General features: G+C 37.0%; 1 protein-coding gene across 1 annotated transcript; it reads left to right on the forward strand.

The window, feature by feature from the left end:
• The first annotated feature begins 2756 nt into the window (after window positions 1–2756).
• Window positions 2757–11423, forward strand: LOC146330553 (CMRF35-like molecule 1). The gene is made up of 7 exons (XM_084714187.1): window positions 2757–2923; window positions 3138–3470; window positions 3578–3709; window positions 4234–4323; window positions 4911–4945; window positions 7250–7336; window positions 11355–11423. Exons 1-7 carry the CDS (start codon window positions 2887–2889, stop codon window positions 11361–11363), a joined length of 723 nt encoding a protein of 240 aa, XP_084570313.1. The 5' UTR covers window positions 2757–2886; the 3' UTR covers window positions 11364–11423.
• The last annotated feature ends 2100 nt before the right edge of the window (window positions 11424–13523 follow it).

Here is a 13523-nt window from a genome sequence, read left to right on the forward strand (position 1 = left end):
GTTTTAACTGAGAGTGCCGCCGCAGGTGGACCTAATTAACTGTGATTAATCACGTGCAGCTGTGCGCGTTTCAATCAGTCAACCAAACATCTCTCCTACAGACAAAGAGGTCTGCCAAAGACGCTCAGTTTCAAAAAGCAGTGGTTTCCAAATAGGGGTTCGTGAACCGCCATGGGTCCGTGGCCGAAAAGGTGGAGAGGTCCGAAGAGTTTTCATTATTTTTTTTATTTAAATGATCATGATATTAAAAACAAGATTATTGTCTTATTTATTTCATACCCTTTGCCTTCCAAACCACTACAAATAAAATGCAGTAGTATTTATATATATATGTATATATTATATATATATATATGCACATGCACGTATATGCACTCATATGTGTGCACACACATACGCGTGTCAGCAATAAGGGAGACCTGGGGCAATTGTAATATACTCAGTTCCTCCAATTAGAAACAAGCTAGAGTGAAAAAACTTACACACATGCTCAGGAGGATTTTCACTGGATTTTCACCTGTGGAACATGGGCAGGATACTTTTTACCTCAGTCAAAACTTTTAACAAAAACCTTTTTTTTTCTTTTTTTTTCTTTTTTTTTGAGTTGTGAAAGTTGCTTTTTGTATTTACAGTATTTTTCAGATTTTCCTAATGCCGTCTGAAGGTTACGTGACTTCAAATTTAAATTCACATCCGTTTTAATTGATCTCTCTTGGTTAGAAATGAATATGAACAAACTAGGCTAATATACGCATGGCTCGCTAGCTACTTTTAACTCAGTTCACCTAATTAAAATCTATTACCACTACAATAAATTGTTGCTTTGAATGCGTATGACGCCTGACATCCAAGGAATTTTAAACATTTGGCCCTACAAAAAATCGAACTAATAATGTAATTACTTGGTGAGCTTTAATTTGAGATACAGTGGGTTAATATGACTTATTTTGTGTTACTGTTATGACTGCCCCATCAAGGGCCAAGTGTAACACTCTGACTTCTTGCTTTAAATTTATTATTATAGTCTTGTCCTTATCACTGAAAATATATGAATTAAATTATAAATTGTGTACATACATATGTTTCTTAAATCAAAAGATGACCAGAGTATTTCAAGGAGTCAGTGAATTATGAAAGAAAATGACTGTAAAAGAAGACGGTGTTCCAGGCTTGTGGAGCTGTAAATGTGAAACACCATATTTCTAAAAAACAACCTACCAACAACCTTCTGCTCTTGACAACATGCTGCTGGGTAATTAAGAGTTTCAAAAACTAATCTGCAGTGAGCAGAAGCTGCTTTACAGCCACGATTATGTAGTGTTTCTACTGTAGGTCATTAAATTGAATTCAGGCTTATTTGATGTTATTTTGTGAAATTTAACAAACATTCATCTGAGACAGTGAATCCATATTACCACATAATTCTGTGGCTGAGGATACCAAACCACATTAATTTAATATGTTTTATTTTATTTCACTGTTGACAGAGGATTAATTTGAGGGAAATTACTCAGCATGTGTCACTGTCTCATCTGATGGATGTGTACAAGACCTACAGCAAATGTTATGTTTCCAGTTTTCTGCAGAATACAGATCCAACCATCCACAAAAGATCATAATGTACATAATGTCCACATAACTACGTCACAACTTTAACTGACTGAAGTCCAAGTGGCGTCACTTACTGTGGACATCTATTAGTCTCTTTCTTTCTTTCTTTCTTTCTTTCTTTCTTTCTTTCTTCTTCTGTAACGATAAAGTATATGTTTTTGCAGTTATCTTTAAAATGGTTTAGTGTACTCTAAAATTTCTTTCACCATTTCAATGGTTCAATTTGTCTGCCTCTTTTAGGCTTTAGTTTTAGTCTTCTGCTTTAAAAATGTCAGTTTTTAAATTTATGATCTTTGGTCATGACTCAGTCAATGAAAGAATTTTGGTAATATTAGATGAAAGTGGGTGTTACTTATTGAAACAAATCTAAATGTCTAGACATTTCATGATCCAAACTTCAAAGATCAGCCCATACGTCCTACAGAGCAGAAGTTTCTTCAGCACATCCAAGGAATTGTGACAAAAGTTTGCCTCACTCAATTCAGAAATCTGTCACTCTGAATTTTTCTAAATATGAAAAAACAATGAACATCTGTGTCATCACAAGTTTTCTTTTAAATGCGACCAGAACAGACGTTCTGTAGATGGTACATGTCAAGTATTTCAAAGTGTGTCCAGATCGGTGGAACGGTGAGACAGCAGTGATATTTAATATCTTGCTGTCGTAGTGTATGCACAACATTTTTTATTTAATCTAATTTTCGAACATAGTTCACAAAATATTTGACAATACAGTCAAGAAAAACAGGTTGATGTGTGATTTTTTTTTCCCAACATGGCAACATGGGGGTGATCTACAGCACTGAGTCACTTCCTGTCCCTATAAATGAAAGGCCTACATGTCACACCTCGTGGAAAGTGGTTTGAAATACAGTCCGAGCTGGGTTTTTTTTTTTGTTTTTTTTGTTTTTTTTGCTTGACCTGATCTGTGAGAGCCTGTGAAAATGACAAAACTTTTGTCTTGCTCATAGTTTTTATACAGTTAACAAGCAAAACACTTCAGGTTTATCTTCTGATCAAAAGTTGACCCTGGTGGGACTGTAGATGATTTTTCAACCAGATTTGTGATCTGGTCAACAGAGTCACACACTGCATGTAGGTGTGAACATATCATATGCGTAGTGTTTGTGTGTGTGTGTGGGAGGAGCTTGAACTTTTGAAATGATGAGAGAATGGAAAGTTAGAAATACTTTAGAGACTGTAGTTGTATTGACCTGATACTCCCTGTACTTTTTTGTGCTTTTTTTCTTTTTTTCTTTGCTCATTATTTTAACTATGATAAAAATCTATGCATACTATTTTCTTCTGTCTGGTGAGTTTCTTTTTCTTACATTTTCTTGTGTATAAATGCTGCAGCTGTTAGATGAGTTTTTGTTTGTTTGTTTGCTAAATTAATCATTTAGTTGTTCACTTTTGTCACAAATAATGAAATGCACCGACAGTAAAAGAAATGTGCACATTTGATTTTACTTATGCATTGACATTATACCAGTAACATATAATGTTTCCTTTACTTCCACGTGTAGCTCTGAGTATTGTGGAGATGAGGCCTCTCAACATAAAGGGATGTGTTGGGCAAAATGTGACATTCAAATGCTCAGACTGGAACACTTTAACTGATGTAAAATCTAATGTTAAGTACCTTTGTAAGAGTCCATGCTCAGAAGACAAACATATCATCATCAAAGCAGCATTTAAAGAGACTAAACGTAAGAATCAAATAGAATTAACTAACATTCCAGAAGGTTTATTTGTGACCTTCACTAATCTCCAAAAGTCAGACTTTGGAAAATATTATTGTGGAGTAGAGAAATTTGGACGTGATGGATTTATAGAGGTGAATCTTCAAGTTACAGATGGTAAGTTTATGTTCTTCATTTTTTCATTTTAAAAATACCACGTCTTTGTCACAACGTAATGAATGTCCACATAATTGATAGTTTAACATATACTGTGTTATTCTCAGCTGAGTCTTCCAGTCCCATGACAACTCCAGAAACAGTTTCTGTTACAAACAGCTTCACGGTGTCTTCAGTCAGCTCAGACATTATTACTGATGTGTCTACACCATTCAACATCCATCCTACAACAACAGCTGGTATGGAACACACTGTTCATAAGATTATACATATGTTTAATGTATAATATATCATTGTTTAACTGAAATTGAAATGCAGAGTATAAATAATATGTCCATTGCTACTGCAATATGAACATCAAAGTGCTGAAACATTAAATAAGAAGTATGCACTTAAGTGAATAATGAAAATTATATATAACTTACTCAACCTCATAGCTCAACACTGTTATAAATGCTTGATGCAAAGAGGCTCTCTAATATAAACACCTTACTTGAGGTAGACTTTTTAACTACAAGAAGACAGAAGAAAAGTTCAAACAACCAATGACAAATATATTAGGAAAGTAAACAATGAAAATTTAAATGAAAATCAAAAACTGTGGAAAGTATCTAACATTACCTTAAATGTGGATTAGTTAACATTTGAGCTTAATTCAGACTTCCGTATCCACTTCTCAGTATGTACAAGGGGTTATTAGAAGCAATCTGCAGTTAAAATGTGATTAACCGCTTCATCTTCCTTCTTTTCTCTCTTTAAACAGGAAGTGCACTATATTTGATTGGAAGCTTAAGTTTTATTATAATCCTATTGGTGGTGATGCTTATCAGGATGATGATGAAGAAACAACCAAGTAAGACACAAACACCAACAGTATACAGTGGCAGTTCATGGTATAGATGGCAATTAAATTTTTTGCTGTGAAAAATACAGTTGTAAATCTACATGATTAATAATATAGGATATAATAATATGGGTTACAGATTCATGAGAAAAAAAATAGATTTTTGAGATCATTTCTTCTATAAATCCTTGAAGAAAGCAAGGATTTAGATTAGCACAACACTGTTTTGTTCTAATTAATGGTTGTACCATTTTCTTTAAGTGTGCTCAGTAAGAGTTTGCCTAGAGCAGTGGTTCTTAAATAGAGGTCTGAGCACCCCCTGGGGTCCTTGGCACTCTGCCAAAGGGTCCATGGAAAGTTTTCAGAGTCATTCATCATTTAAATTATCATGATATAAAAATATTTAGGTACAAAAGGCTTTATACTTCAACAAGTAGTTTAATAGTTTCTCTGTATGAATGTATGTTCCTATATTTTCTATTTTGGCTGATGAGAAAATTATGGACAACCTCTGGCCTAGAACAACAGTAGCATATTTACTGTATAAAGACATTATTTTGGCTTGTTAGATAACCACATGCTTCCATGTTTTTCAGGGGTTGTTACCATGACACAAGAAGACACAGGAGACGTAAGTTTTGCCATTTTTAATCTTAATCTTCATTTACAAACAGCAACTGGCAAGTCCTACTTCATATCTTATATTAAATTCCTCAAAGTCTTCACTACATACATGGTGATGACAAAGCAGTTACATCTGAATATTATTTTAGGGTTGCCTAGCAGGACTCTACTGTGTCTACAAAGAAAAGAAAACCAAGAATATTATTGATTACATGGCAATGATAGGACATTATTATTTCTGGAAGCTTTTGTGTTATCTGGTTTAAATTGCATCCCGGAAGGGTTCAAGTGAAATATTTAAGATACACATCTGCATTGGACAATTTAAAACTCTGACATGATGATGACAATAGATGAAAAGTCAGAGAAACACCAAAATCACTGAGATTCATGTATTTTTGGGCCAAACTTGTCTGAACACAATTATGTTAAGATGAAACTTGGAAAAAAAAACTTCACACACATATAAATGTGGACTGAGGCTACAAAATTATAATTACTAAACTTGACATTTTCCATGATGTAAGTTAGAATGTCTAAAGATTGTTTGGACAGAGGTGGATGGGCTTTCTAATCATAGTATTTATATGCGTGCATATTTTGCTGATATCTTGAGCTCTGCAGAGGGCAAACCAACCACATGTCTTCCTGTTGACACTTTAGTGGTCTGCATCACACTTCATGCTATTTTAGGCATAGTGCATGCATAATGCATAGTCTTTTGATTACAATTTAATTTAAATAAAATGTGTTTTCTTTGCTTTTCTTTTACAACCCCAATTCCAAAAAAAAGTTGAGACATTGTGTAAAACAATTACACAACAATTAAATAAAGTACAAAGAGAAGATATTTAATGTTTAAACTGGTAAACTTGTTTTTGGTAAATATATGTTCATTCTGAATTGGATGCCTGCAACACATTTCAAAAAAGTTTGGACAGGAGCAACAAATCTCCCAGTTTCTCTGGGAAAGTCGTGCAGTGCTTGTTTCAAGCATTCAAAAGTTACACAGGTGAACTAGTAACAGGTGACAGTCCCATGATTGGATATTAAAGAGGGATCCTCAAAAGGCTCAGTTGTTCACAAGCATTGATGGGACGAGGTTCACCGCTTCGTGGAAAACTGTATGGGCAAATACAGTTTAAGAACATTTCTCCACACAGAATTGCAGGAATTTAGGGATTTCACCACCAACAATCCATAATATTGTTAAAAGATTCTGTGAATCCAGAGAAATCTCTGCATGTAAGAGGCAAGGCTGAAAACCAATACTGAATGCCTGTGACCTTTGACCCCTCAGTCTGCACTGTGTTAAAAACTGTTTTAACAATCCACATAATTGTATAAACTTTAAAGGATATTACAAGGGCTCAGGAACACTTTGGAAAACCATTGGCAGTAAACGCAGTTTGTCACTACAGCTACAAATGCAAGTTAACACTCTAACATGCAAAGCAAAAGACATTCATCCAGACATGCTGCAGACCAAACTCATCTGAGTCTGACTCACACAAAGTGTTACACTTTGCTGTGGTCTGACGAGTCCACATTTCAGATTGTTTTCAGAAGCCATCGTTGTGACCTCCGAGCTAAAGAGGAAACGAACCATCCAGATTGTTACCAGCGCTAACTTCAGAAGTCAGCATCTGTGAATAGTATGGGTGTGTGTTAGTGCCCATGGCATCATGGGTAACTGTCACATCTGTGAAGGCCCCATTATTGCTGAAAGGTACATACAGGTTTTGGAGCAACACGTGCTGCCATCCACACGTCTTTTTCAGAGACGTCACTGCTTATTTCAGCAAGACAGTGTCAAGACACATTCTGCACATATTTCAGCAGCGTGGCTTCATAGAAGAATAGTTCAGGTACCAGACTAATCTGCCTGCAGTTCTGACCTGCTCCCATTGAAATGGTTGGTGCATTATGAAGCACAAAATATGACAAGACAGACCCCAGACTGCTGAGCACTTCAAGTTGTATATCAAGCAAGAATGAGAAAGAATTTCACTTTCAAAATCTCAGCAATTAGTGTCACCCTTTGAAAGAAAGGGTGATCTAACACAATGGTAAACATCCCAACTTTGTTGGAACATGTTAAAATTAAATTCAGAGTGAGTGTATATTTATAAAAAACAAACAAGTTAATAAGTTTGAACATTTAATATCTTGTCTTTATACTGTATTCAATTAAAAATAGGTTCAGAAGACTTTGCAAATCGTTACATTTTACATAGTGTCACAACTTTTTTGGAACATGGGTTGTAATTTTCTACTAGTCTAATAATGTAAATCAAACATGTTCACACAGAACCCTGCAGGTCCTGATGGAGTCTACCAATCACTTCACCTTCAGGATGAAGACCAAGTCTACAGCACTCTCAACCCCACTGAAAGGGTAGGTTAGTCCACAGCTACTGTATAAAAACATTGAATTATCACTGTAGCAGGAGCTGTGGGGCATGTTTTCATGTTTCCATGGGTTTCCTCAGAGGTTTCCCCACCACAAAAACATGTTAAATTAGCCCTCTCACATTGCTAACACAGTCCTCACAGAAGAACCAGAAATGCAAAAGTCAGAATATGCAAGAACAAAATGGCAAGCTAAACACAAAGTAGCTATACAGCTGAGTGTGATGGGAATGTCATAAATGGTTTAGACAGTAAGATTTGGGAGAAAAAAAAACTTGAAATTGTGCTGGATATATATATATCAACCAAGCATTGGTACAGTACTTACTAAATAATTCTGTACTGAACAGTTTGTATTGCTCTACAATGAAAAACAAGCTCAAATTGCCTGACCTGTCCTGCATCATCATAAGGTCAGGTTAGATCATAAATCCTAAAAATCTGGTCAGACTGAGGACAGAGGCAGAGTGGGAGACCTGAGACAGATATCATGAGGTCCAGACAGATGAGGGTGACCAGGAGGGCTGAAGAGTAGAGCACCTCTAGGTTACAGCATCAATACTGACAACCTAGGCTGAGAAGCCAGGAAAGCTGAAAAACATAAACTGAGAACCACTGCAGTTTGGGGTGAAGAGGAGATGACCACAGCTTGGGCATTGTAGACTGCTGCAGCTTGGGTGGAACACAAGACGTCAGCAGCACAGCTGCAGATTGAGAAAGGGGTGTGGCTGTGGCCCAGCCAAAGCAGGGACTGGTGATGGCTGCGGCCAAGCTGGAACAGGTGAGATGAAGGCTGACTCAGGAACAGAGGTGGTGCTGGCCAACAAAGGGACTGAAGAGACATCAAATGACTCGGGGCCTGTTTTGGCATCGACCAACATGGGAACTGGAGATGTTGGTTGTCACAGAAGCAGTCTTGGTGTCGGCCAAGCTGGGGATTGCAGAGATGTTGGCTGGTGTACTAGGCAGCGAAAACTTAATGTCACTGCATGGCAGAACTTCCTTGTTGCTGGGCAGCTGAATCTCTGGGACACTAGGCAGCTGAGTGCACTGGGAAGCTGAGCTGGGACGTTGAGAAGCACAACTTAAGCAAGAGCAGCACTTCCTTCTGGAAGACTTCTCAGAAGGTGGCTTTGGGGTAGGATCAGGCAGGGAAATGATTGACTGTATTAGCCGAGTGGTTATCTGGCTGGAGGCTAGCAGTCTAGTTGCCATCAGGTTCTAGAGAGAGGTCTAGCAGAAAGGATGCAAGGGACTGGGACAATGGGGAACCTCAGTATTATCTGAAACATTGCTTTCCTGGTGGTCCGTCGTGTAAGCTAGCTGGGTTCCCAGAGAAGGAGACTCGAGGGGATGGTCAAAGGAGGAGTCAGACAGGAAGCTAGCCAAGCTAGGACATAAGAAGTGGCTGGAGCTGGCAGGAGGCTAATAGGCCCATGGCAAAGACCAGCAGGTAGCAGGATAATGTAGGCTGAGTTGAAGGCTGGTTTCTGGCAGACTGGGAAGCTGGATGCTACCAGGCCAAGGTGAATACTAGAAGTTGACAGGCAGGTTGTTAGCAGGCTGAGGTGAATACTGGAAAGCTAGCATGCTTGGAGGATGCATGGCTTCTGGGGAACACTGGGAGCTCAAAACAGACAAAACTCCAAAAGAGGAGGCACAAATACAATGTTCAAAAAAGACAGAACAACACAGAGGGAAAAACACTAGGGAGAGATACAAAAAGGTACACAAGGAAACACTAGTATGCTTGACTTACAGACAAAAACACGCTGGAAACTAAGGAGGGAAGACAAAAGTCTAAAGAGGCTGGGACGCTAAACAGGGCAGGTGGAAACAATCATGGGCAGATAAACACAATCAGAAAACAAAAGGGTGGGAAAACAACAAAGCCACACAAGAGACATCATACTGTACCAAAATAAAAGAGGAAATGACTAGATAACTTTAAGACCACAGCAGATGATCTCAAGTTGTCATGACACTCAAGACACTGGCAGACTGTCTTGGTTAACATCAAGTAGTCATAAAGATATTTTTCTCTTGGTTTATATCAAGTTGTCATGACGAAGACATTTCAAATAATGTCAATTTTGCAGTGAAAACAATATAACTGACCAAATGACAGTTAATGACAGCAGTCATAACATTCATAAAGGCTCCTTCATGTTTATGACAGGTATCATGACATGGTTATGACAGTGTAATGACAAAAAAAGGTGTTACTTAAATTTTAACAAAATGTATTTTTCCTTATTCTTTTAATTTGGTGCCTGTCTAATAGCATAAATCAAACATGTTCCCACAGAGTGCTGGTCCTGATGGAGTCTACCAATCAATCCACCCATCTACAAAGACAACTTTGTTCTTCGTTATGTGATTAAATATTGATCAGATAAATGTAACCCGATGTGTCAGTTCAGTGTAGTGCTATGTAATGTGGTGCAGTTCAGTTCAGGTCAATTAAATCAAGTTGAATTCTTTTCAAATAGGCTTTACTGGCATGACCATAATTACACATAGTAGTGCCAAATCACATTGTACAAGATAAAACATTACAAGAAATGCAGTAACTTAAGAAATCAACTACTGTGTCAACAGTATGTTGTTGTACAGAACAAGAATTGGAAGTTGAACAAGACTTTTTCTCTTCCCCAACATTAATCTTTTCTTTCTTCCCACAGAATACTGTTCTGGAGTAGATGCCTGTGAATACAAGCAGCGGCTCATAGATTTGGATTCCTTCAAATTTGCAAACAACTGCGCATTCTTGTTTTCCATACATGTACTTGAATTTCTGCCATGTGGACAAAATCTGATAAAATGGTCCCATTATTGGGACTCATCTCACTGTTGGTCAAATAATTGATTAAAGTTTAAAATTATATATATTTTTTTCTTATTATTATTTTTACTGAGGTGGAATTTTAACTTAGGGTTGGAATGAAATTTGTGATGTTTTCCACCAAGTGGTCAGATTCATTTCAAATCCATTACTTGCTTGTATGACAGCGATTCTTTTTACTCAAGCAATACAGTAATAACTTTTCACTTTTTTGTCTCACAACTTTTTGAATTACCCTCGTATAGTTATTAGAGAGAGAGAGTTATTATTAATTGTCCAATTTCATGAATTAATCCTTTGTGACAGTGTTAAAACAAACAAGGGATTACATGAAGACAGACTGGCAACTGATAAAATGTGTGCAGATATAGTTATTAGAGAGATAGTTATTATTAATCTCTGTCCAATTTCATGAATTAATCCTTTGTGACAGTGTTAGAACTCCAGCCACCACCTACTGTCTGGGTGACGTGTCATTTGTAACTATCACTGATCTGATTTTAAATTTCAGGAATGACTAGGGTTGTCGACGTATGTACGAGGGTAATTCAAAAAGTTGTGAGACAAATTGAAAAAAAACTTTATTTATGAAAGATACAAAATTATTTTTCAACATAAGATCCACCTAACTCAATACACCTCTGCAAGCGATGTTTCCACCGAGAAATTCCTTCTTGATAGAATTCTGGAGCTTGTCTAGTCAACCAGGTCACAACCTCCCTCTTTGCTTCAAGTATGGACTGAAATCTTGTTCCTGTCAAATGTTCCTTCAACTTTGGAAATACGGCTCTAGAAGGTGACGAGTCTCCATAAACATTTTGCAAAGCTTCAATGATTTCTGTAGGTTTCCATTGAAGTTTTGTTAGAAATTTGATGTTTGCTTGAACTTCAAATTGGCTCATTTTGGACGGTCAAAAAAGTTTTGTAATATGTAACCTGGATCATTGAATAACAAAGTTAGAATGCTGTAACTTGTCAAATTTGTTTATAAGTCATCAGTGGTACGATTCAAGGTCATTTTGTTACACTATTTTGACTCAGTTTGAATTTATGTCATTTGTCTTAGAACTTTTTGAATGCCCCTCGTATACACTGTGTGTCCCATGTGTCAATAAATTTACATTTTAAGTCCTGATCTTTTAATTTCTTCTTTCTTCAGGAAGTTTGAAAATGACAGATGTCATGAATAACAAATAATGGATGCCAGTCCACCACTTTGGTCTGTACTTACCAACTCTGGTGATTTGGCTTTTCTTCAAGTGCCACCAACAGGTTGACATATTTTCTTTTTATTTAACTGTCTTGACAGCTATTAGATGTATTTAACTATGAATTCATATATTGCTGTCTTTTTGTCTATATGCATGTAATTCGGATGCAATTTGCACAGTGACAGTGACATGAGAACCACTGTCTTATCCAGCACAGTGAAATGGTGAACGCTTACTGTATTATCAACTACTATAATTTAACCTTTCTGACCACTGGTGAGCACATTAATTACCTTTATTTGCTCAGCTCAGCGCTCTTTTGCTTCCTTGATCAGCTTCTCTCAGTAAGGAGTCTTGCACTTGATCTTTGCTCAGTCCAGTCATGTTTTTTTTCCTGATTGTTAGTTTTGTCTCTGTGTGCTAGTGGTTGCTGTACACAAAATGAATGTAAAGAAAGATGTGTATTTACATCATTAAAGAAAAAGTTTCTTCTGAATCTACATTGCATGTTTAGTTTGTTTCCACTAGCAGTTGGAGTTGGAGTGACTAACAGCAATATCATCATCATCACCACCATATGACATCAGCTCCTCTCACCCTCTTTAATCCTTTAAAAGCAGCTGACAGTTTAAAATTACAACAAATCCAGCAGGAGAATTTTTTTATTCTGGGGGAAAGAATATCCAGTAGCTCAGCATTTATATTACAATTAATGAAATTACTTGGAATAATGTTGAGACTGAAACTTCTGTTGGTGCGTGAACATGATGCGCACAAGGTAATTTTAAACATTAGTACTCTATCTTCAAAAAAACAGTTAGTTAGATAGTTTATGGAGCTATATTGGGGTCAAAAGTTTTGTACTTGAAAAAATAAAATTTGAAACTGAAAATTCAAGTTTTGATCTTGAATTTTGAAAAATACATTAGCGTATTCAAAATAAAAATAAGTGCACAAAAAAATTTTTCAGGTTAAATATAATTATGAATCACTCTGGTAATTCTTTTGAATAAATTATTAATTTTCACTTTTCACTTTCATATGTTTTGATATTTGAGATCTTATTTTTTTTCAGATTCAAATCTTATTTTTTACAGTTTCAAAAAAAAAAATTTCAGTTTCAGATCTTTATTTTTCAGGTTCAGATCTTTTCTTTTCAGTTTCAGACTTTTGACCCGAATTTCGCGTGGGGGGCGTGGCATCAACTGAGAGGGGTGTGGAATCATGACAGACAGCTTAACAAAAAGGCTGGGGACCTTCCCCTATCACGTTGCCTTCAGGGAACGTAGGAACTAAAACAATTCAACTCAACACTTCATGTAGGCTACACCAGGTGATTGGCAGTGAAAAAACTGATGTCAGTGACAAACTTCCATTTGCAATTTAATTTTCTCTGTAAGTCTAAAGCTGCTAATATGTCACTTTATATACGTTTTATATTCTTTAATACGTGGTAGGTTTGTCCAAACATCGCCTTTTTTGAAATTTAATCCGACGTTTTCGGAGATGTGAGATGTGAAAGCTGTTTTAGACAGTACTGAGGACCACCTGCAGAAGCGGGGGGATAAATTATGTCGGATTGTTCACTTCAACAGACACACTTTAATGCTTTCCACGTAGTACTGTGAATGCAGCACAGTGTCCGCTCGTAATGATGGCGTCCGGCTCTGCAGGCCGATCTGCTGGAGCAGCACACAGGTGAGACATGTTCAAAATGAGAGGTCGGTTTGTGACACCATGCAATGTTTCTGGTGTCTTAAGTGGTGAATTGGCAAAGCTGGAAGTTAAGCATAGGGCTAAAGCACTCGCACTGACACCATGCAGCAGCCTGCGGTGGAAAATGTTGATCCATGCTACAGGATGAATGTGGCCTAATGCTATCAGCTAGTGTTTGTGAAGTGTACTCCTTACAGCAGTGGTTCCCAACCTTGGGTCAGGACTTCAAATGGGGTTACCAGATAATTAGACTGATCTGATGCCCTGCTATTTATGTGTTACAGGTGACATAACGAATATGAAAAACAAACCAAAAAAAAACCAACAACCCTCAAATAATAAATCAAAATGGGGGACACGGGATGTGTGTGCGAGTGTGTGGGTGTATGAGTGACACTATG

The sequence above is a fragment of the Lutjanus erythropterus genome, chromosome 3, assembly GCF_056507025.1.
Source record: "Lutjanus erythropterus isolate fLutEry1 chromosome 3, fLutEry1.hap2, whole genome shotgun sequence".
NCBI lineage: Eukaryota > Metazoa > Chordata > Actinopteri > Lutjaniformes > Lutjanidae > Lutjanus > Lutjanus erythropterus.